The 21573-nt window shown below is 53.6% G+C and overlaps 1 protein-coding gene across 8 annotated transcripts in view; it reads left to right on the forward strand.

Annotated features, from left to right (window-relative positions):
- Positions 1-21573, forward strand: part of BRD1 (bromodomain containing 1) — a 52898-nt gene that overhangs the window by 12558 nt on the left and 18767 nt on the right. For 3 of the 8 annotated variants that reach the window (XM_021687469.1, XM_021687470.1, XM_021687472.1), the window contains exons 2-6: positions 9822-9978; positions 15508-15639; positions 16062-16190; positions 16601-16913; positions 18749-19009. In XM_021687469.1, coding sequence (XP_021543144.1) covers positions 9822-9978; positions 15508-15639; positions 16062-16190; positions 16601-16913; positions 18749-19009 — 992 coding nt within the window. The remainder of the gene's footprint in view (positions 1-9821; positions 9979-15507; positions 15640-16061; positions 16191-16600; positions 16914-18748; positions 19010-21573) is intronic. The other 5 variants (XM_021687471.1, XM_021687473.1, XM_044915311.1 and 2 more) reach the window with 4 other exon arrangements.

Below are 21573 nucleotides of genomic sequence, written 5' to 3' on the forward strand. Positions count from 1 at the left end.
GTGATTGAGTTCTAGTTTCAAAGCATTGTGGTCTGAAAATAGGCAGGGAATGATCCCAGTCTTTTGGTACTGGTTGAGACCTGATTTATGACCTAGGGTGTGATCTATTCTGGAGAATGTTCCATGGGCACTAGAGAAGAATGTGTATTCTCTTGCTTCGGGATGGAATATTCTGAATATGTCTGTGAAGTCCACTTGGTCCAGTGTGTCATTTAAAGCCTTTATTTCCTTGTTGATCTTTTGCTTAGATGATCTGTCCATTTCAGTGAGGGGGGTGTTAAAGTCCCCCACTATTATTGTATTGTTGTCGATGTGTTTCTTTGCTTTTGTTATGAATTGCCTTATATAATTGGCTGCTGCCATGTTAGGGGCATAGATATTTACAATTGTTAGATCTTCTTGTTGGATAGACCCTTTAAGTAGGATATAGTGTCCTTCCTCATCTCTTATTACAGTCTTTGGTTTAAAATCTAATTTGTCTGATATAAGGATTGCCACCCCAGCTTTCTTTTGGTGTCCATTAGCATGGTAAATGGTTTTCCACCCCCTCACTTTAAATCTGGGGGTGTCTTTGGTTCTAAAATGAGTCTCTTGCAGACAGCATATCGATGGGTCTTGTTTTTTAATCCAATCTGATAGCCTGTGTCTTTTGATTGTGGCATTTAGCCCATTTGCATTCAAGGTAACTATGGAAAGATATGAATTTAGTGCCATTGTATTGCCTGTAAGGTGACTGTTACTGTATATTATCTGTATTCCTTTCTGGTCTATGTTGCTTTTAGGCTCTCTCTTTGCTTAGAGGACCCCTTTCAAGATTTCTTGTAGGGCTGGTTTCGTGTTTGCAAATTCCTTTAGTTTTTGTTTGTCCTGGAAGCTTTTTATCTCTCCTTCAATTTTCAATGACAGCCTAGCTGGATATAGTATTCTTGGCTGCATATTTTTCTCGTTTAGTGCTCTGAATATATCCTGCCAGTCCTTTCTGGCCTGCCAGGTCTCTGTGGATAGGTCTGTTGCCAGTCTAATGTTTCTACCATTGTAGGTTACATATCTCTTCTCCCTAGCTGCTTTCAGGATTTTCTCCTTGTCTCTGAGACTTGTAAGTTTTACTATTAGATGTCGGGGTGTTGACCTATTTTTATTGATTTTGAGAGGGGTTCTCTGTGCTTCCTGGATTTTGATGCCTGTTTCCTTCCCCAAATTAGGGAAGTTCTCTGCTATAATTTGCTCCATTGTACCTTCTGCCCCCCTCTCTCTTTCTTCTTCTTCTGGGATCCCAATTATTCTAATGTTGTTTCATCTTAGGGTATCGCTTATCTCTCGAATTCTGCCCTCGTGATCCAGTAGTTGTTTATCTCTCTTTTTCTCAGCTTCTTTATTTTCCATCATTTGGTCTTCTACATCAGTGATTCTCTCTTCTGCCTCATTTATCCTAGCAGTTAGCGCCCCCATATTTGATTGCACCTCATTAATAGCCTTTTTGATTTCTACTTGGTTAGATTTTAGTTCTTTTACTTCTCCAGAAAGGGTTTCTCTAATAACTTCCATGCTTTTTTCAAGCCCAGCTAGTATCTTTAAAGTGATGATTCTGAACTCTAGATCTGACATCGTACTAATGTCCGTATTGAGTAGGTCCCTGGCAGTCGGTACTACATCTTGTTCTTTTTGTTGAGGTGATTTTTTCCGTTTTGTCATTTTGTGCAGAGGAGAATAGATTAATGAGAGAACAAAATGCTAACAGGGTAACAACGTTTCCAGAAAATATACTCTAAACAAATCAGAAAAGACCTGAAGCAGTGGGAAAAGAAAGGGAAAGAGAGAAAAAAGAAAAAGAAAAAGAAAAAAAAAGATAAAGATAAAACCAAACAAAAACAGAACAAAACAAAACAAAAAAAACAGAATGTGATCAAATATGATCAGGCTGGTATATAGATCAGTGAGTGCCACACACTAGATTTTGGGTGTATTTGGTCTGTTAGAAAAAAGTGCCTGCCAAAATTTTAAAGAAAGAAAAACTTATATATGTACAAAAATAAGGGTTGATATGATGAAGGGATGGAATAGGACTGTAAAAATGGAAATTATAAAAATTTTATAAAAGGAATTGATAAGAAGTTGTTTGAAAAAAGAAAGAAGAGGATTTAAAAAAAAAAAAGGGAGAGAATGTGATCAGGCAGGGGAGTAGAAAAAAACCATACACTAGAGATTTAGGGTATATTTTGATCTGTTAGAAGAAACTAACTCAAAATTTTAAAGAGAGAACAACTTATATATATATGCCAAAAATACGGGTAACTACTATGAAGGGATAGAATATGACTCTAAAAATGAAAAATAAAAATGTTTTTTTTAAAAAAGGGATTGATAAGATGTTGGTTGAAAAAGGGAAAAAGAAAAATTCAAAAAGAAAAAAAGTTAAAAAAAAAATTAACTTTGAAAGACTAAAGAATCATGGTAGAAAAGCCATGAATTCTATGTGCAGTAGTCCCCTAGAGCTGGAGTTCTGCCGTTCTCATTGATGGGTGGACTTGGTCTTGGCTGGCTGTTCTCGCTGATCTTCTGGGGAGGGGCCTGTTGCCGTGGTTTCCAAATGTCTTTCCCGGAGGCGGAATTGCCCCGCCCTTGCCCCCTCCCGGCTAAGTAATCTGCTGGGGTTTGCTCTCCGGGGCTTTTGTTCCCTGCGAGCTTTCTGTACAGCTTTGGAGGCGGAGAGTGAAAATGGCGGCTTCCCAATCTCCGCCCCGGAGGAGCCGAGAACTCGGGGCCCCGCTCCTCAGTGAGCCCCCAGAGAACAGCCGTCAGTCACTCCCGGCTCCCCGGTCTCCGGCCACACTCCGTGCTCACCCGGCCTGTGACCGCGCGTTTCTATCTCTGGCGCCCGACCCCGGGTGGAGTCTCCAAACCCAGCAGATCCCTGTGGCGCACGCACTCCCGTGCGGCTCCTCCCGGGGGAGGAAGGTGAGTCTCCCCGGATCTGCCGCTTGTTGGGTCCCTGCTGTAGGAGCAGTGGCCCGACTGTGCCGCGGATCACGGTTGATGGCCACCCCGAGCTGAGAGCCCGCGCCTGGGCTCCGCCTCTGCAACCGGGTCCCCGCTCCGTTACCTGGGAGCTCTGCCTCACTCAGGCACCCCCGGTCTTTCTGTGACCCCGAGGGTCCTGAGACCACACTGTCCCGGAGGGTTCCACCCCCCGCTTAGCCACCAGAGTGACGTCCCTCAGTGGAGCAGACTTCTAGAAGTTCCGACTTTGTGCTCCGCGGCTCTATCACTTGCCGGAAGCGGCCGACAGAGGCCCCTCCCTCGCCTGGGATTCACTTCTCTGCACGTCGTACCTTCCAGAAAGTGGTCGCTTTTCTGATGAGAGAGTTGTTGCTCTTCTTTTCTTCGACCTCCTGTTGAGTTTGTAGGTGTTCAGAATGGTTTGATCCCCATCCAGCTGAATTCCTGAGAGGAGACGAAATCCAGGTCTCCCACTCCTCCGCCATCTTGCTCCGCCCCCCCCCAGGTAAGAATTCTTAAGAACACAACCATAACGTCTCGTGTCTTGATGAACAGAACTTTGCTCATCCTACTGTCTTTCCGTGTGTGGTCTGTGTGTCCTAGGTCTGGTCTGAGGCTGCCTCCCTCCCCGGTCTCCCGAGGTCCTGCTGCTCCCCTGTATTTCCTCTGGCAGTCCGTAGCCCCCCCCCGCCCCCGTCTGGTTTGTGTCTTCCCCCCACAGGCAGTCAGTGGGCCAGTTCTGACCCCATGGCTTCCAGCGCTCACGCCCCATCCCTGCACCTCTGGCCACCCTGCCTGACAAGCATGCGGTGTTCCTACGGAGCCCCTGATCTGCGTAGGGCCGACCCCTTGTTGTTGGGTCACCCTCCCCACGTGCGAGGCCCAGGCCTACTTCTCGAGATGGCAGTGTCTCCGCAGGAAGCCTGGACTCCGTGGCCCGGGTGTCACATAAACACGAGCAGGCCCGCCTCGCTGCACACGGGGCTGTTTTCACGTCTTGTGAGAGTGCATGGTGTTCTCATAAAAAATGGAGTATTGTAAGTAGTGTGTTTTTTCAAGTTAGTTTTTTTTTCTCTTAGATTGATACAATGCATTGTAGTTTATTAGATTATTTTTGTGGACAGTATGTGAGGAAATGATCGTGTGGGCGGGCTTCTCCGTCCCTTCTTTTTTCCTGTCTTTTATCCAGGCTCGGTGCAGGCCACGACCACCAGCTCAGAGTCGATTTGGTGGGGTGGGAGCAGACATCTTTGCCATGGTCCTGGCACTTTACAAGAGTTTGCCTTTCATTGCCCATGGGTGTGTATTTGCTTTATTTTATGGTTGGTTCTTGTCATATCTCACTTAAATAATCCTTCATTTCCCTGAAGGCCTCAGGATGTTCTAAAAGCTTTCAAATGGCCTTCCCTGTCTGTGTCCCGCCATCTCCTCCGGCCTCATGCCGACCCGTCTCTCTGGATTTGCCGTCTGTGTCTTGGGTGTGGTTGGCTTCCCTGCAGAGGGTCAGCCCCCAGGGCGGGCCACTGTTCCCCGAAGTGTCCCAGCATGTGCGTGGAGGCCTCGGTCACTTGTTGAATCAGTGTCCCTCATGTCCATGTCTTCAGTCACTTGGGGATGAGTGTCTTACGAGGTAGGAGTAGGGTTTAATTTTTCAGTGTGGATGATCGTTTTTGCTCTCCCTAGAGATCTTGCAGCCACGGGCCAGCTTCCTTGGGTGGGTGGCTGGCTGTGTTTCCTCGGCCTCCTGCAGCCTTAGCAGGTTCTTCACACGCATGTGGTTCTTGCTCAGCTGTGGTTCCTTCGTGTAAGTTCTGGAGTCATCTTGTCAGGTTTCTTGACAGACCTTTTTGGGAATTTGGAAATTCCATGGAATCTACAGACCAATTTGGAGACGATTTGTACACTTATTACATCTCGTCTTTTCCTTGCTAACCTTGCTTAGTGTTGAGTGTTTCTATTTATTTAAATCTTCTTTGATGTCACTCAGTAATGTTTTCTACTTTTCTCCCCCCATGAAGGCTGTGCGCATCCAGTCCTTAAATTTTCCTCTTGTTTCCATTGGCAAGAATATCCTCTGTAGGGGCACCTGTGGCTCAGTAGGTGAAGTGTCTGCCTTCGGCTCAGGTCGTGATTCCGGGGTGCCAGGATCGAGTCCTGCCTGGGGCCCCCTGCTCAGCGGGGAGTCTGCTTCTCCCTCTGCCTCTGCCCCTCCCCCTGCTTGGGCACGCTCGCACACTTGCTCGCTCGCTCTCTCTGGCAAATAAGTAAATGAAATCTTTAAAAAAAATAAAAAAAAGATATCCTGGGGGCACCTGGGTGGCTCAACCGTTAAGCGTCTGCCTTCGGCTCAGGTCATGATCCCAGGGTCCTGGGATCGAGCCCCACATCGGGCTCCCTGCTCGGCGGGAAGCCTGCTTCTCCCTCTCCCACCCCCCCTGCTTGTGTTCCCTCTCTTGCTGTCTCTGTCAAATAAATAAATAAAATCTTAAAAAAAAATATATATATATATCCTGTATAGTTCTCATAGGAGCAGGGAGGGTGGGCATCTTTATGTTGGTTCTGATCTTGAGAAGCATCTCCCTGTGTGCCTGTTGCTCTAGGTCTCAGGGCGGAGCCTCTCCCAACCCTTCTGGCAGGACCCTCGCCCCTCGATGTGAGTTGTGGGTCATGGTTGACCTGTTGCTTTTCCACATCCTTTGGGATAATCACAGTCTGCCCTCTTATCCGTTGGGCTGTGATAGAACTTGTCATCTCAGGACCACCCTTTGCCTTCCTGGGACAGACCCCCTTGCTCATGGTGGGTAGTGTCATTTTATACCCAAATGGACTTGTTTCAGTTTTGTGTGTATTTTCGCAAGTGAGTTTGGCCTTTCCCTTGTGTACTTGCTGCCCGTGTGTTGGAGCGTCTGCCTCCTCAGCATGGGACGCACCTGCTGTCTCCCCAGCTGTGGGCAGGAGGTTGGATGCCTAGTCTTCCAGGGGCCGACCTCTTCTGAAAAACTGTCTTTTTTCCTTTCCTTTTGGAGTTAGGAGGAAAATTTTAGACTATTGATTCTGTTCCTAAAATCACTACTATGAATGTATTGAGTTTTTCTTTGTGCTTCAGAAGTCAGTTTTGGGAAGTTGTGTTTTTTCTGGGTTGGTTTCCCATCTCCGCTTTTGTGATTCTCATTTTTAACTGATTTCTGGTTTGTTTGTCCTCTCCACACTCACGCTGTGTCTGTCCTCTTGCTTTCTTGGGCAGGGTGTGCCAGAGCTTGCTCACCCGTCTCTGGGAGCAGGAGGGGTGGCTCCTCATGTCTTCCTGTTTCCATTTCACTAGGTGTTGCTTATTTGTCTCTTTCCCCCAGCGTCATCCAGGTGCCCTGGACAGACATCGTTGTCAGTTTCAGGTGACAGCGTGGTGATGTGAAACTCATGGGTGTTGTGGGTGTTGGGCCGAAGGCTTGCCCTCCGTGGCCCGGAGCCGAGGCGGGGGTAGCGGGAGAGGTGCGCTTCCCGACTGTCCTCAGTGCGGTGCTTAGCACGTTACGGAGTCAGCCTTTCTCCTTTCTAAGACATTTTGGATAGAATGTCTTAGATTCTGTTTAATAGAATCTAATTCTATTAGATTCTAATTTTGAAAAACAGCGTAGTGCCTCCCACATTTTTGAGTTGAAATCCAGCATTTTTCACCCAAAGATCAGATAGCTGAAAGGTGTAATTTCTGGAATATTCAAAATAGGCAAGTTAGGAGCCTCATCGTTCCCGAAAGTGAATTGAGTGGAATCTGGGTAGTCGGGCTGTGTGACTCTGTGTCTCGGCTCCACCCCCCCGGGCCAATCACTGTTCTGCCACCGTCGCTGGCCCTCGAGTGTTGAGGTTTCTTCCTCATCCGGTGGGGCTGCCCTTGCCAGCACGCACTCGAGCAGACGGATGCCCCTTGGCTTGAAGTGCCTTCCCCATGAGAGGCGTGTGCTGGGCACATGTCTTCAGGAAACGGGGCTCTGCAAAGATGGCTGTGTTCCGTGGATGGATGTGCTTACTTCTTGCTCTGATGAGACGCTCTCTCCCTTAATCCTCTTCCTGGTTTTTGTTACTGTGGACGTGAATCTACAGCTTGATCGTGTATGTGAATAGATTGTGTAAAAGCAGTTTTATCGTAGCAGGTACTCAATTTAAAACATTTTGTTCCAGATTATATGCCATAGTCCCAGATTGATGTTTTATCAATTGACCTTCTGTTGGGCCCTCCCTCAGTTTCTCCAGAAGCCTAGTTATTTTTCATTTTAAGGCACCTTGTATATGAGATGTATTCAGAAAGGCTTGAGAAAATCAAAGTTTTAATCATTTTATTACCTTTGCCAAATACCGTATTTTAAAAAAAGTAAAGGGGCACCTAGGTGGCGCAGTCGGTTAAGCGTTTAAACTCTTGATTTTGGCTCAGGTCGTGATCTCAGGGTCGTGAGATAGAGCCCTGAGTCGGGCTGTCTGCTCAGTGGGGAGTCTTCTTAAGATTCTCTCTCTGCCCCTCCCCCTGCTTGTGTGTGCTTTCTCTCTCTCAAAGAAAGAAATCTTTAAAAAAAGTATTTAAAGTAAAACACAAAAGGGGAAAGAATCACAAATGCATGACTCTGGGGTACACACCCTTGTTACTGCTATGTACTCGAGAAAACAGAACCTGGCCGCCCCCTCCCCGAGCCCTTCCTGCAGCCCCTTCCTGTCCCTGGGACTCCCACTGTCTTCACCTGTGTGGGACTCACCTTTTTATCTTCTTTCTGAACACCAAGGTGTGCCATGCCTTTAAAATTGCATGAGTCCTGTCTGTCTCTCCTCTTGTAAAGGTCCCTTTTTGTCTCTATCTCTTTGGAGTTGAACTGTTGAGGGAGCCGGATCCCCATCCTGCTGCGAGTCCCCTGGGCCCCTGCCCCTTGGCCAGGCTTGTGTGGCTGGCGTTTCTGTGGTTTAGCGCGTTCCTCTGCCCTCCACCCGCTCCGCGTTGGTTGTTGGGCTGGGTGGGTGCAGGGTTGATGTGGGCGTGCTCAGCGTGGGCACTGCTGCTTCCAGGAGGTGCTGGGTGCCTGGGCGCTCTGCACCCACCCTGTTCCTTCAGGACTCGTGCAGCTTATGAAGTAGAATCAGCTCAGTTGAATGCAGCTTTTCAATAAATACTCTAGGACACCTTGAAATATGTTTTCATCAGAGCCTCGTTGCTCATGTCTGAGCTGTTCATGGCTCAGAGATCCAGACTCTGAGGAGATGGTGGCTTGTGTCATGAGGTTCAGAATCTTTATAAGCATCTGTTTCCTTGAAACCTTCAGATTGCTAAAAAGTACTTCTATTTGCCTCATTTCACTGTTGAAATAACTGTGTACTTGTGTTAAAACACTTGTCTACAGGTGGAGAGATCCACTGAACTGTGTGCGTTCAGGTTCGTGCTCCTTACTGCACCTGAATAGTGCCTCATTTGACAGTGGTCGGACAGACCACCCCCAGCAGAACCGGCACAGCCCCCCTGCAGCCGAGGAGCGTCGTGCGTGTGGCTGCAAGCAGAGTCCAGGCGTTCCCCAGCACCTTCTGTGGGAGAAGCTCCTGGGCGCTGCGACAGGTGTCCTCCCCTGCCTGCTGCTGAGGCCGTGTGACCCAGGGTCCTCGAATGCGCAGACCCACGGCCCTGTGCTCAGGGGCAGGCTGCGGACAGACTTGAGCATGGGTTCTGCACCGGCCCACACAAGCCCTTGGCGTCTTCCTTTAGGGTCTGACGGGGCTTTTCTGGCAAAGCCCCCCCGCCTGTGTCTGGCATGGGGCTGCCCCCTACGTCAGTTCCTCAGTGTTGGGTCCCTTTGCAGGACAGACACTCGAGCTGTGTCTTGCCACGAGAGGCTGTGTTGGTTCTGTGCATGGAGTGCGGTCTCGAGGACCCCAGGACGAGAGCAGCCATGTGGGAGGCGAGTCCTTCACAGTCAGCAGGCCGACCAGCAGCAGGATTTGGAACATTCTTGAAATGAGCTGGAGCTGGACGTGGCAGAGCTGGGGGTGTTCTGGCTGTTTTGATCACTGATCATTTTGTAAAACTTAAACGATTTACATACTTCAAAATTTGATCTTAAAATTCCTTGGTGTCATCCTGACATTTTGATGTTGGCTATATAGTGAGGAGCATCGTGTTTCATTTGTATTTTCATTAAGTTCTTAGTTTATGATTGAGTTTATATTCTCTTTCAGTGTCTTTGTCTGGCAAATTGATGAATCATTGCTTTGTTTCAGCAGGAACGATAGTAACAGGGATGGGGAAGTGTCTGGCTTTTTTAAACGATTATTCCCCCTGTGCAAGTGTTTTCACAAACCTCGTGCATTTTATAGTCCCTGAAGGGAAGCTGTCTCCCACGACTTGCAGCTGCCCGTGGTCATTCTAGTGAGCAGCTACTCTGTCTGCAGTCCTGACCCCTAGCTGTCCCATCTCTTTCCCTCTTGAGGTGACCGAGGGGGGACCAGTACCCTCCTTACCCTACCTGGTGCGGCAGCTTTTCACGGTCACAGGATGTGGTCGGCATAACGGGGAAGGAAGTGAGAGCATCACTCAGTGTATTTTCCTTCTCCGTGTCTAATGTCTCTGGTAGACGCTGGCGTGACTTACCCTGGGTGGAACCCGTGGGTGGCTGGCGGTCGGGCTGGTCCAGCACCAGGGACGGCGGGAGGCAGCAGTTCGTGTGCATGGCTGAGTGCGGACGATAAAGTATGGACATTGGTTTGTGAAAAGTGACCCTGTCATTTCTAGTTGCCACGATGAAAACATGTTCGTGTGCTCCTTTAAAGCTAAACTCTTGAGTTTTTCCGTGTTTTAGATTAAACAGGATTGCGAATCAGGTGGCCATCCAGCGGAAGAAGCAGTTTGTTGAGAGAGCCCACAGCTACTGGCTGCTCAAAAGGCTGTCGAGGAACGGCGCCCCCCTGCTGCGGCGACTCCAGTCCAGCCTGCAGTCCCAGAGGAGCTCGCAGCAGGTACGTGGTGTCTCCTGCCCCCCTGACACACTGGGCCGGCCCGGCGACTCCCAGGAGCAGCGCCTGCCACCGTAGGCTGCACATGCTGCCAGCCCGTCAGGCCCCAGGCTCTGGTCTGCGAGCCCCCGTCCGGTCCGGTGCGAGGCGTGCAAGACCTGTGTCTGTCCCGGGCTGTGTAAGCTGCGGGTTGTGTGGGCCACTCCCATCTGTCCGTGCCATGTGATGTTTCTGCACATGTTGGGGATGCCCAGGGAAGTCGTTACCAAACTGGCCATGCGGGGTGGGCATGCCGGGGGAGGGAGCGGCAGGAGGTGAGACTTGGGCCCCTAGGACGCGGGTCTGTGGGCTGGGCTGGGAGTTTGGGTTTTCAAACGTGCAAGGAGTGGTTTGTTTCCAGGGCCTTGCTCTGAAGGCCCGCTGCATGTTGACCACGGTGGGGAGGGAGGGAGACAGGAGCCCAGATGCGTGAGAAGAGATGGGATTTGCTTTTTATTTATTTTATTTATTTATTTTTTAAAGATTTTATTTATTTATTCATGAGCGAGCGAGAGAGAGAGAGAGAGAGGCAGAGGCAGAGGGAGAAGCAGGCTCCTAAGGAGCAGGGAGCCCGATGCGGGACTCGATCCCAGGACCCCGGGATCATGACCTGAGCCGAAGGCAGACGCTTAACCGACTGAGCCACCCAGGCGTCCCGGGATTTGCTTTTTAAAAGAACAAAACCAAACCAGCTCTTGTGTTCTAGTACATCTGGTTTTGTAGAACCATCTGAGCGTGTGATGCGGTTCTGGAAGAATGGATTTAGAAAGTAAGAAATTGGCTCCGTGAGATGTCACAAACATAAATGGAAGACAAAAATGGTTCTTCGGCACATTGCCCAAAATTCTTGATTAATACACTTTAGTGTGGGGAGTGGGCAGCTTTGTTGTTGTTTTTTTTTTTTTTAAGATTTTTTTTTTTTTTTTGAGAGAGAGAGAATGAGAGACAGAGAGCACGAGAGGGAAGAGGGTCAGAGGGAGAAGCAGAACCCCCGCTGAGCAGGGAGCCCGATGTGGGACTCGATCCCGGGACTCCAGGATCATGACCTGAGCCGAAGGCAGTCGCTTAACCAACTGAGCCACCCAGGCGCCCAAGGGAGTGGGCAGGTTTGTAGGGGAGCTATGTCCGTGACTGTTGTCGGGCTAGGCCACCTGCTCAGGCTAGGAAGCCCGGAGGACATGGCAGAGAGTGGAGTCCCCTCGTTGCTCTTTGTCTGCCACGCTGGGCGCAGCAGAAACTGTCCTTCCTGTGAGTCCATGTCGGATCGCCGCCTGGCTGCCGTGCTGCTGTCCTCTTAAAGGCTCTGCTCTCACTCTCTTGATCCTGAGTCGCCAGGGGGCTGAGTGTGTCGGAGGGCACACTGTCAGATGCGGCTGGACGCTGTGCTCCCTGGATCCACCGGGTTCCTGGTTGGTGGGGTTCTCTCAGGGTGGAGTCACCCCGTCTGCGCTGTTCTGGGCTTGGGCTGCAGCTCCCTGGAGGCGGCCTGGCTGTGCCAGGTGCGTATCCTCCCTCACGTCGCCACCCGCCCAGCGCCGGCAGAGTGATGGCCTAGGGGAGTGTGTGGTTGTGGAGTGAATTGACACCCCGTTCACCCCCTTCAGCAGAGGTAGCTCCCGTCTGCTGTCCCTCCTCCTTGGTCACAGCTCGAAACCCAGGTCGAGTGTGACCCTCTCTCATTGCCCCCGCCCTGGATGATGGTGCCATTCCTGGGGAACCCTTCATCTTAACTTATTTGATTCTATGGTGACAAAAAGAGGCAAAATATTAACACATTTAAATACTCAGTTAAAAAAGTTTTTTGTGGGTTTTAACATCTTCTTTATACTTTTTGAAAGCCATGGAGAAGCTGAAGATTCTGGACCTCTGTGGGGTTGCCTTTGACCCTTTTCCATGTCTGGGAAAGGAAGGGCATGCTTCTTGGAGCCGATGCCCCTCTGAGGGTTCGGTGATTGGGCCGACCCTCCCTCCGGTGGTCCACGCCAAGTGCCTGGTGCCCTCAGCACTATCTGAGTCACGTCCCACGGATGTCCGAGGTTGCTGGGCCAGGGGCTGCTGGGTGGGGTATTCCAGTATAGTGAAGGGGGCTCACTTAGTCTGAGATCTCGGTGATGCTGGACGCATACACATGTGAGGCCAGGCTGCTTGACTGTCCCAAGGTGCGTTGGGGTTGCGGACTCGTGTGGATGTATCCCTTGTGTGGTGTGCATACTGCCCACTGTGGGGGCCATGTGCCTCCTGCACACGCTTGGGTCTGGGGCCTCAGAATCCATGCGAAACCACATGCCACTGGAGGTCTTTGTTAGCGATGTCTGCTTCAGTGATGAGCTGCCTGTTCGTCCCTCCTCCCCTTTGGGAATGGTGTTGGTGTCCCGTCCAGGCTTTGTGCCCATGGGACACGTGGGCCAGTGGGAGCAACCAGCCTGGGGCTGCCACATGCGAAATACCTGTGTAGGGACGGGAACATGAGCTGTGGAAATGTCCGTGTCCTCGGCAGAAGGGACTGCCTGGACTTGAGTTTGTCTGTACAGCTTGAATGTGGGTGTCCTGGTGTGCACCTGGGGCGACCTGCGGGGTGGATTCCTGCAGGGCGAGTCAGTGACGTGGTTGTTGGAAGCCCCCTGTTTGGCCTGCATAGGCGCCCCGGAGTTGCTCTATGGAAGGTCTGCACCCAGACTGCCCTTTCCTGCTTCACCCCGTAGGTGCTGATGACTTTGCAGGGTCCAAAACAGTAGTCTTCCACATGGAACATGTGGGCTTGGTGTGATGTTCCTGTGTTTTTGAAAATTGGGACATATTTGATGTTAGGGTTTAACTTGACTCGTTTCTCTGTATTTCTGGGTGCCCACTCTGGGCCGGGCTGTGGAAGAGGTCAGGTGCAGCCCTTCCCTCCCATGGCTGACCTTCTGGTGGGGAGACAGACACACAGACAGGCGGGACCAGCTGGTCTGAGAGTGAGGTCCCCCACATCCAGGCAGACAAGGCGCCTCGGGGGCCGGGCCCTCGGGTTGGCGCTGCTGGACGCTGCTGTGCACGGTGGTCTTGGAGGAGTTGGCTCAGCTCTTCTGGTCTGGCCTCGAGCGCGGGGTCCCTGTGGGCACCTTCCTGGGGCCTTCATGGCACCGTCTCCAGAGCCCGTCCTCCACCATCCTCAGACCCTGGTTGGGGTGAGGGTCGGTGGGCGAGTGCTGCGATGCTTCCCTCTGATGGCATCTCCGTGTCCTCTCTGGTGGTTTTAGGACAACACGGTCACCCTGCTGTGCTGGGGCTGAGCTTGTTGCTTCCACCCTGCTGCTGTGGGCGCAAATTTCAGCCCCAGGGCTGGGCCCCTCCATGCATCCTGCTTTTTAGGGGCAGGGAGCACTGCCTCTTGGGGCTTAAGTCCTTGGTAGTGTCCTGGGACTCGGGTGGATGTGCTGGGGTCCTCACCTCCTCGGGCTGGCCTGCCCTGTCCCCTCCATCCAGCATCTTCCTGTTTGCCAGGTGGAAGCTGTAAACATGGTCTTCTAAAATTCTCTTTCCTGATAGCATTTCGGTACCAGAAACCACTTTGCTTTTCTTCCACTTCATGGAGTCTTCCCGGGTAGGTTTTTATGGAGGAAATAAAGCTCTCTGAACAGCAGAGTCAGGAAACTCAGGCCCTTTTGTGTTGATGAATTTGCTGAAGCCGTGCGCGTCAGAGCCGGGTCCTGTCCTGCAGGACCCTCCATGGCTGTGCACGTTGTCTTCCAGCCAGGACCGTGAGCGCCATGGGCAGCGCAGCGGGTGGGGGGCACCTACCACGTTCTGCTTCGTGGGATTGCCAGGCTCAGTGTCCTTTTGATGTTTTCGGAGTGTTTATTCAAACCAGTGGACAAGAGGATTTTCAGATGCTTTGGGGTAATTTGGTTTTCTAAATCTACTTTTTAATGTATTTATTGGCCATGTTTACGCAGCTGATGTCACTGTTAATGCCTGCTTACTGTCTGAGACTTTGACGATTTTCTTTTTTTTTTTTTTAAGTAGGCTCCACGCCGACTGTGGGGCTCGAACTCACGACCCTCAGATCAGGAGTCGCGCGCTCCACCGACTGAGCCAGCTGGGCGCCCCAGTGCCTGAGACTTTTAAATACCATTAACACAAGCTCTTTGATTGGCACTGGCGGAGCGGGAGAGCCTGGAGCGGGGGCCTGGCCCAGCCTTCCCGTCCCTTTGGTAGCGGGCGGGGGCGATCCTGGTAGCCTCACCAGTGACTCTGCCCACAGACCTTGAAGTGAGGGCACCGTGTCACAGCCCCATGTGTGTGCGGCCACAGGGTCAAATCTCGGCAGTTGTCACCTGCCAGGTGCTCAGCATTGAGACGGGGAGTGAGGGGTGCCGGGGGGTGGGGCCCTGCCTGGTGGGTGTGCTGTTTCAGCTCTGTCTGGATGTGGTGGGCTGGAAACCTTAGGGGCAGAGCCGTCCAGAGAGAGAGGGGGATCTGACGCGTGTGGTGTATGTCCCGGAATTGGACGGTGAGCGCCTTGCCCGAGGCTGTAGTGTGTGTCTGCAGAATGGTGAGGTAAAGCCACCGGAGGTGGGGACGTTCTCTCCGTCTGGGGTCACATGCGCGTGCACTTGCAGTAGGCATCCTGGGCTGCTGTGATCAGGAGGCCCGGGCACGTGTTGGAAGACTGTACGGGGACAGATGGGAGCATCTCAGCGGAGCTGGGGTTCAGGGGCAGGGGGAAGAGCGCCCCGACTGCTGCATCCTCCACCGTCTGCGCTGGGTCTGCCCCAGGAGCTATGGTTGGGCAGAAGGGGCCTTCAGCCGCTGCGCAGACCCAGGGGGTGCTCAGCTCCCGGCTCTGGCCTTTGTGGGGCTGTCCAGATGCTGCGCCAGCATGGGGGACCTTGGGTTGTGTTTCCTGGAGTTCGCGTGGTGCCCCGTGCTGGGAGGGTCTCTCTGGCCGTTGTGTGGGGACGTCCCCGTCATGGACAGAGCAGCTCTTCCTGCGTTGCGGTCCAAGGTGCATCGGGAGGGGGCCGCCATCTGCTTGCTCTCTGCATATGGCATGTTTATTTTTGAAAGCGCTAGAATGGAAGGGGGTCAGTCAAGGGCTGTGTTGAGGTCAGTGGCACGTGTGTTTTGCCAAGGAAGGAGGAGGCGCTCAAGTGGTGACCCCAAGCGTGCCAATTTCATTCCCCCTGGGTGTGGGCGTGTCCCTGGTGTTTGCTCCCGGGCCGCTCCGTCCATTCCCGGTGTCTAGGAGGGGAGGCGACAGTGCCCGCTCACCTGAGCTCCTCCTGTGCCGGGGTCAAGACGCCAGTCCCTGAACTTGGGCGTGGCGCACGGCCGTCCCGCACTTTGGGTCCGGAGCATGCCGGCCTCGTAGGGAGCCCGCGGGGCGAGTCCGTGCACGGGGACGTCTGCTCTGGGCCTCGTCGGCCCTGCTGGTTGGCGCCCTGGCTGGGCTTCCGTGGGCGGCTCCGGGTTCGAGTGGCTCTTCGTCTGACTCTGGATCCCTCTTCTCAGAGAGAAAACGACGAGGAGATTCAAGCTGCCAAAGAGAAGCTGAAGTACTGGCAGCGACTGCGGCACGACCTGGAGCGCGCGCGCCTGCTGATCGAGCTCCTGCGCAAGCGGGAAAAGCTCAAGCGAGAGCAGGTGAGGCTCCGCGCCCCTTGGGGCTTCCCCAGGGCGGGGTGGTGCCCCGCGTGGGCTTCCCCCGTGGGCGCCTGCAGCCGGCTGCGCCTGCAGACCTTGCCCCTGCCTTTCTACCCACCCTCCTCCCCAGGGCCAGGGTCGCGGGCAGCAGGACGAGGGGGGACGTTGACCTCTGTCTTGAGGGAGGCTGGGGGTGCCGTGCGGGGGAGCGTGACCGGCACGTGGTGGGTGTTTGGGGGGGTGCCACGTGTGTGGTGCGTGGAGAGAGGCGCTGGGCAGTGGTGGGGTGGCCGCTGAGACGGAGTGTGCCAGAGCATTTGACGGGGGCCCTTGGAGGGGCTGTGGGTGGGGGGGCGGGCAGGAGTGCAGCCTTTCCAAGAGGGTCGCTGGTGAGCATTACAGCCAGGTGCCGTGTCCTGCAGGTGAAGGTGGAGCAGATGGCCCTGGAGCTGCGGCTGACCCCGCTCACGGTGCTGCTGCGCTCCGTCCTCGACCAGCTGCAGGAGAAGGACCCGGCTCGGATATTTGCCCAGCCGGTGAGCCTGAAGGAGGTGAGTGTTCACAGGCTCGGCTCGCTCGGGACGGGGTTCACTCTGCTACTTAAGTAGTAACCGTTCACTAGGTACAGGGGTGCGATTACTTGTCTCCTAGTGTTTCATTTTTATTTAACACGTTTCCTTTTAAGTTGTAAAAGTGGTAGGTTTCACTGTAAAGTAGGGGAAATGAGAGGCCAGAGCTCCCCCTTAGAGACAAGCTGTCTGTGGACAGCGGCTCTGCCCAGACGACTGCACCAGTTGCTGTGTGTTCGGTTTGAGGAGCTTGAGTCAGAGGGGCCCCCGGCAGGATGTGGGGTGTGCGTGTGGTGCGTCTCATACCTTAAGTAGTGGGTGTATGGGGTTATATAGAACGAATAAGAGTCCTTCTCTGTTTGTAAATGCTTATTTTTCCTCCCTGAAATTAGGTACCAGATTATTTGGATCACATTAAACATCCCATGGACTTTGCCACAATGAGGAAACGGTTAGAAGCTCAAGGGTATAGACACCTCACTGAGTTTGAGGAGGATTTTAATCTCATTGTAGATAACTGCATGAAGTACAACGCCAAGGACACGGTGTTTTATAGAGCCGCCGTGAGGCTGCGCGATCAGGGCGGTGTCGTTCTGAGGCAGGCCAGGCGCCAGGCGGACAGCATCGGCTTCGAGGAGGCCTCGGGGATGCACCTGCCTGAGCGGCCTGCTGCGGCCCCCCGGCGGCCTTTCTCCTGGGACGACGGTAAGCACCAGCCCCGAGCACAGGCCCAGGTGGGAGCACGCTCTTGCCCGCAGACCTCGTCCACACGGCCCAGTGGGACTAGAACACGAGCCACATATGTGACCGTACGTTTTCCGGTAGTCTCATGAAGAAAGAGAAGGAATTTACTTTAAAGATGTTATCTTTAACTTAGCGCTCCTAACATATTGTGCTTTTAACACATAGTCCACCGTAAAAATTACTGATTATGTTTTCCATTGTATTTTAATTTTTCTTTGCCATGCAGTGTGTATTTTATACCCCTAGCATGTTTCTGTTCAGACCAGGCGTGTTTTAGGGACCCATTAGAGAGACACACGTGGGCAGTGGCCCCGTAGGGGACAGCCTGGGTCTGAATGATACAGACCAGGAAGCAGTTTAGTTGGCGGCTACACTCTGGGTGGGTTTTAATCCAATTCCAGTGACGTCTTGTGGCTGAGAAGGCCCCAGGAGTGGGCGTGTGCCCAGCCCCCCGGACTCTGGCCTTGCAGCCGTCCGAGCGCCGCCGCGTGCCTCTCAGATGGGGCACGGCGGTCCGTTCACTTGTTCCTGTCCTTGGAGACGGGTGGGGGCTGCCTTCCCGGTGCCTTGCCCTGGCCACGACGCTCCGGCCGCCGTGCAGCCTCCCTGGAACAGGAAGGGGCTTGTGGGCTTGAGGACATGGGCAAATGGGTCACCGTGGGGCCTCCTCAGGAAAGTCCAGCACCCACGTTTTCACTAGGGATAAACTCAAGGATGAGAAGTGTTAATTTTTTCCGCATTTGTGCGGGGAGATGGTGGAGCTAGCGGAGCACGTGTTCCGGGCAGCGGGTGCTCCCCCCTCCCTCCCCACGCAGTCCGCACGGGCCCTGGCCGTCTTCATCCACGCTGTGCCGAGGCCCGTGGGCTGCCTCTTGGTGGGCGGTGCACACACAGCTGTCCCTCGTCTGCTTAAAGGATAAAGATCTGAGGGGGCTTCAAATGACACAGTTTTGTTTATTTGCACGTTTTTGAGGCTGTTATTTGTGAAATTTTGTTAGAGACAGTATGGATGCAAGCCAGGCCGTTAGGTTTTAAGCATTCTTACTTATTTTGCGATATTAATGTCTCGTTCCTTTGTGAAAAGCGTAGATGCTTTTAGTAAACGCTTGTTTCTGAAGGAAGGTGTCACTCGCTCCTGGTGGATGTGCTGTGGTTTCTGTCTCTTTCCACCTTCCTTCCCATCTCTCTCACTCCTGGTTTTGTCTTAGTTTGAAAGAGCTGTTTTTTTCTTAGCCACCTTTCACTAATTTCAGGTAACTTGTGTTTCCTAAATTTTGTTGTTTTGCTTAAGTTAAAGTTGCTAGGGTTTTTTGTAGTAAATATGCCTGGAGTTGAGAATGGTCTGTGCGTTGTGTGGCCCAGTTGTAGTAAAGCCACACGGTGGCCTGCGTCTGTAGACCGGCTCAGACCTGAGGCCCTGTCTGTATGGGTGGCCCCGTGCATGTGGTCAGTGGAGCGTGCCTCCCTTGGGGGTCATCCTGTTGTGCCTTTTTCTGGCCCGGCCGCTGGTCCTCACTTAGGGCCTTGGTTCGGGTGCACATGAGGAGAGGCGCTAGCCCTGCCTCAGTGCACCGTGTCCCCGTGCGCCTGGCCGCCCCGCCGTGGACGTAGAAACTTGCCTGCAGGCGCGTCCTGACGCCCACTGGGTGAAATTGTGTCTCCCTGTGGCAGCGGCCCGTCGTGGGTTTGCAGGGAGCGTGGAGGGCACTTGGGGCTCCCGCGGGCGGGGCCGATGCCAGTGAGGTGGTCTCGGGGGCAGCGTGGTAGGTGACTGACGAAGTGTCCTTTGACTCCAGTGGACAGGTTGCTGAACCCGGCCAACAGGGCCCACATGGTCCTGGAGGAGCAGCTGCGAGAGCTGCTGGACAAGCTGGACCTCACGTGCGCCATGAAGTCCAGTGGGTCTCGGAGCAAGCGGGCCAAGCTCCTGAGAAAGGAGATTGCTGTCCTTCGAAACAAACTGAGCCAGCAGCACAGCCAGCCCCCGCCTGCGGAATCAGGTATTGGAAGCTTTGAAGAGGAAGGTGCTCAGCTGGGGCAGGAGACGGGGGAGGAAGGTAAGCACGTGCTGAGTGTCGGTCCTCACTGACCCTCTGGAGCCCCCACCGGGCTTTGGTTTCCTGTCACAGTGGGGTGCCGTCCCTGCTGCCTCGCGGCACTTACACAGTCACAAAGCCGTAGACACAGGATAAGGCTTTATTTCTCAAGCTGTTCTTGAAACGCTACTTAAAAAGCGTGGTTTAGGCCTCGTTCACCGTCTAGTAGACGTGGCTTACGGGACAAGAGGGATGGTTTTTGCTGGTCACGTCAGCTCTCGAAAGGGCTGGGATGCGCCTGTCGGGTGCATGCTCCTCTCTGATGTCTGAAGGGTGGCAGGTGACGCACAGCTGTCACCAGGGAGCAGGGATCTGATCTGGAGCTGCCTCCTGGGCGTCCCGACACGTCACATGCACAGCGGCGAGAGCTGGTGACCTTTCCTGGGGCGCGTGTCTGGGAGAGGAGCTGGGCATCGAGCACGTTTCTGTGCATAGGAAGTCAATGAGGAGAGGAAACCCACCCGCCCCGAGGGAGCCCCAGGGAAGCCCAATGCTAACGGAAACTGCCGATGGCCGCGGGTGGCCGCAGGTGGCGGGCCTTGTGCTCGGGACACGGACTGTCGGGGGGGCACTGTAGCCCAGTTGTTGGAGCCCAGAGAACCTGGTAGAAGATGCTCTCTTAGTTTTGCTAGAGAGTCCACACATTTTAGTTTGACGGAGGAGAATGCTGGCAGTCTGCCTCGTAGTCTGCGTTTTTTCTTGGCACGTCCACATTAGAGCAGCAAGAGCAGTAACCTCATTGTGGGCATCCGTATCAGCGCGGCAGCCCCGCCGTGTTCCCCGTGTGGGTGCTCGGCGGTGCAGCCGGTCCAGTCCTCCCGTGTCACTGCTCCTGTGGTTCTTGCTGCTGGAGACAAGAGCTACAGCCCTCGAGCCTTTCTTTCTTCTGGGAAGTGACCTCTTGTGCATACAACTCAGAATTGTTTATGCAGCTTTCCCTCGTTCAGTTCAGGGTGTCTCTGACTAGGCTTCCCTAGTGTGAGATGCAGACTCTAGAACAACCTTCCTTTTGGGCGATAGGAAGGGGGGGGAGGCTTCATTGGGAAAGGGAGGGTGGTTTTGGGTGGTTTTTTTTTTTTTTTTTTTTTTCTGAGTGAGGGAGGGAGAGAATCTCAAGCAGGCTCCATGCCCAACACAGAGCCCGACATGGGGCTCGATTTCACGACCCTGAGGTCATGACCTGAGCCAAAATCAAGAGTTGGACGCTCAACTGACTGAGCCACCCAGGCGCCCCTGGACAGTTCTGTTCTGAAGAGCACCTGCTCTTCCAGGCTTTGATGCTGGCTGCCCCCTCTTTGCACCCTCATGGTCCTTGGGGTCCAGGGTGGCCCCAGCTGTTAGGCCTGGAGTGGGAGGCACACCTTTGTCCGGTCCAGTCCCCTCCCGCTGCCCGAGCTGTCACTCTGGCTGAGCTGATCTTTTTCTCTTTGTGGGAAACCACTCTTCGTATGTTATTTGCTCCAAAAAGAGGGAGTTTGGGGAAAGCTTGTGAACCATTCGTTCACCGTCATCGATGGGGGCTGGGCCGGAGGCGCTTGTCTGGACGCAGTGTCTTCCCCAGTCATCCCAGCCATCTTGCAGCTCAGGTTCCCCGCTAGGCGGACACCCCCCACTCCAGCCCACATTTGCTGTTCTGAGGTGCTGGGGTCATTTGGAAGGAAGACAGCAGGGAGATCTGACAAAAGATGGACTGGAATCCACATGGAGAGGGCCTTTCACTGGCGGCTGGTGGAAGCGGTGTAGGGGAGAAGGCAGCCTTCAGGGAGGCCCTGAGGCAGCAGCGGGACCTCCAGATGGGGGGTGGGGTGTCATCTCATGAAGGTTGGCGAAGACAGCCAGGAGCTAGTGTAGAAAGGGGAACTCATGATTCTTCTTGCGGGACAAGGGCCAAGAATCTTCTGATGAAAGCTGAGGACGCCTGACCGCTGTGTGATCCTTACCCCTCAGCACACTGTCTCTTTTGTAACCGAACAGGGGTTATATTTGGGTTGGGCCCGCTAGGCGCCTCCTCTGAAGGGAGACCCCGGGGTGTTGCTCTGACCGTGGCCCTTCCTTGCACCCCCGTGGTTGGGGCCAGTGCTCCTGCCTTTGCTCTGTCTGCAGTGCTCCGGTGGTTCTCCGGGCTGACGTGCGGGGCTGGGTGGCCCAGTCACGGCTGCAGGTGCCTGGTGTGTCCGTCCCTGTCTGCTGGCGCTCTCAGAGAGCTTAGTCTCTGCTTCTACTCAGAGTTTGGTCCCAGTTGACTGATTGGGGGCAGTCATGAAGACAGGTGGCTTTGGGAGAACAGCGAGCCGTGGGCCCGCAGGGCGCAGAGTGCCGTCACCGAGTCACTGGCCAGGCCTTGCCCGTCCAGTCACTGGGATTTAGGTCGTGCTTGGAGCTCTGTTCTCATGTTTCAGGACCATGCCTTTGTCTTTCCCTCAGGGCCTCCCCCCAGGCTCCCTCAGCCTCCCTCAGGCCCCCTCCCCCCCCCCCCCCCGGCCCCCCCCGCCCCCCCCCGCGCCCCCGCCCGCCCCCGGGAGGCC

Source organism: Neomonachus schauinslandi, chromosome 5 (assembly GCF_002201575.2).
Source record: "Neomonachus schauinslandi chromosome 5, ASM220157v2, whole genome shotgun sequence".
Taxonomy (NCBI): Eukaryota; Metazoa; Chordata; class Mammalia; order Carnivora; family Phocidae; genus Neomonachus; species Neomonachus schauinslandi.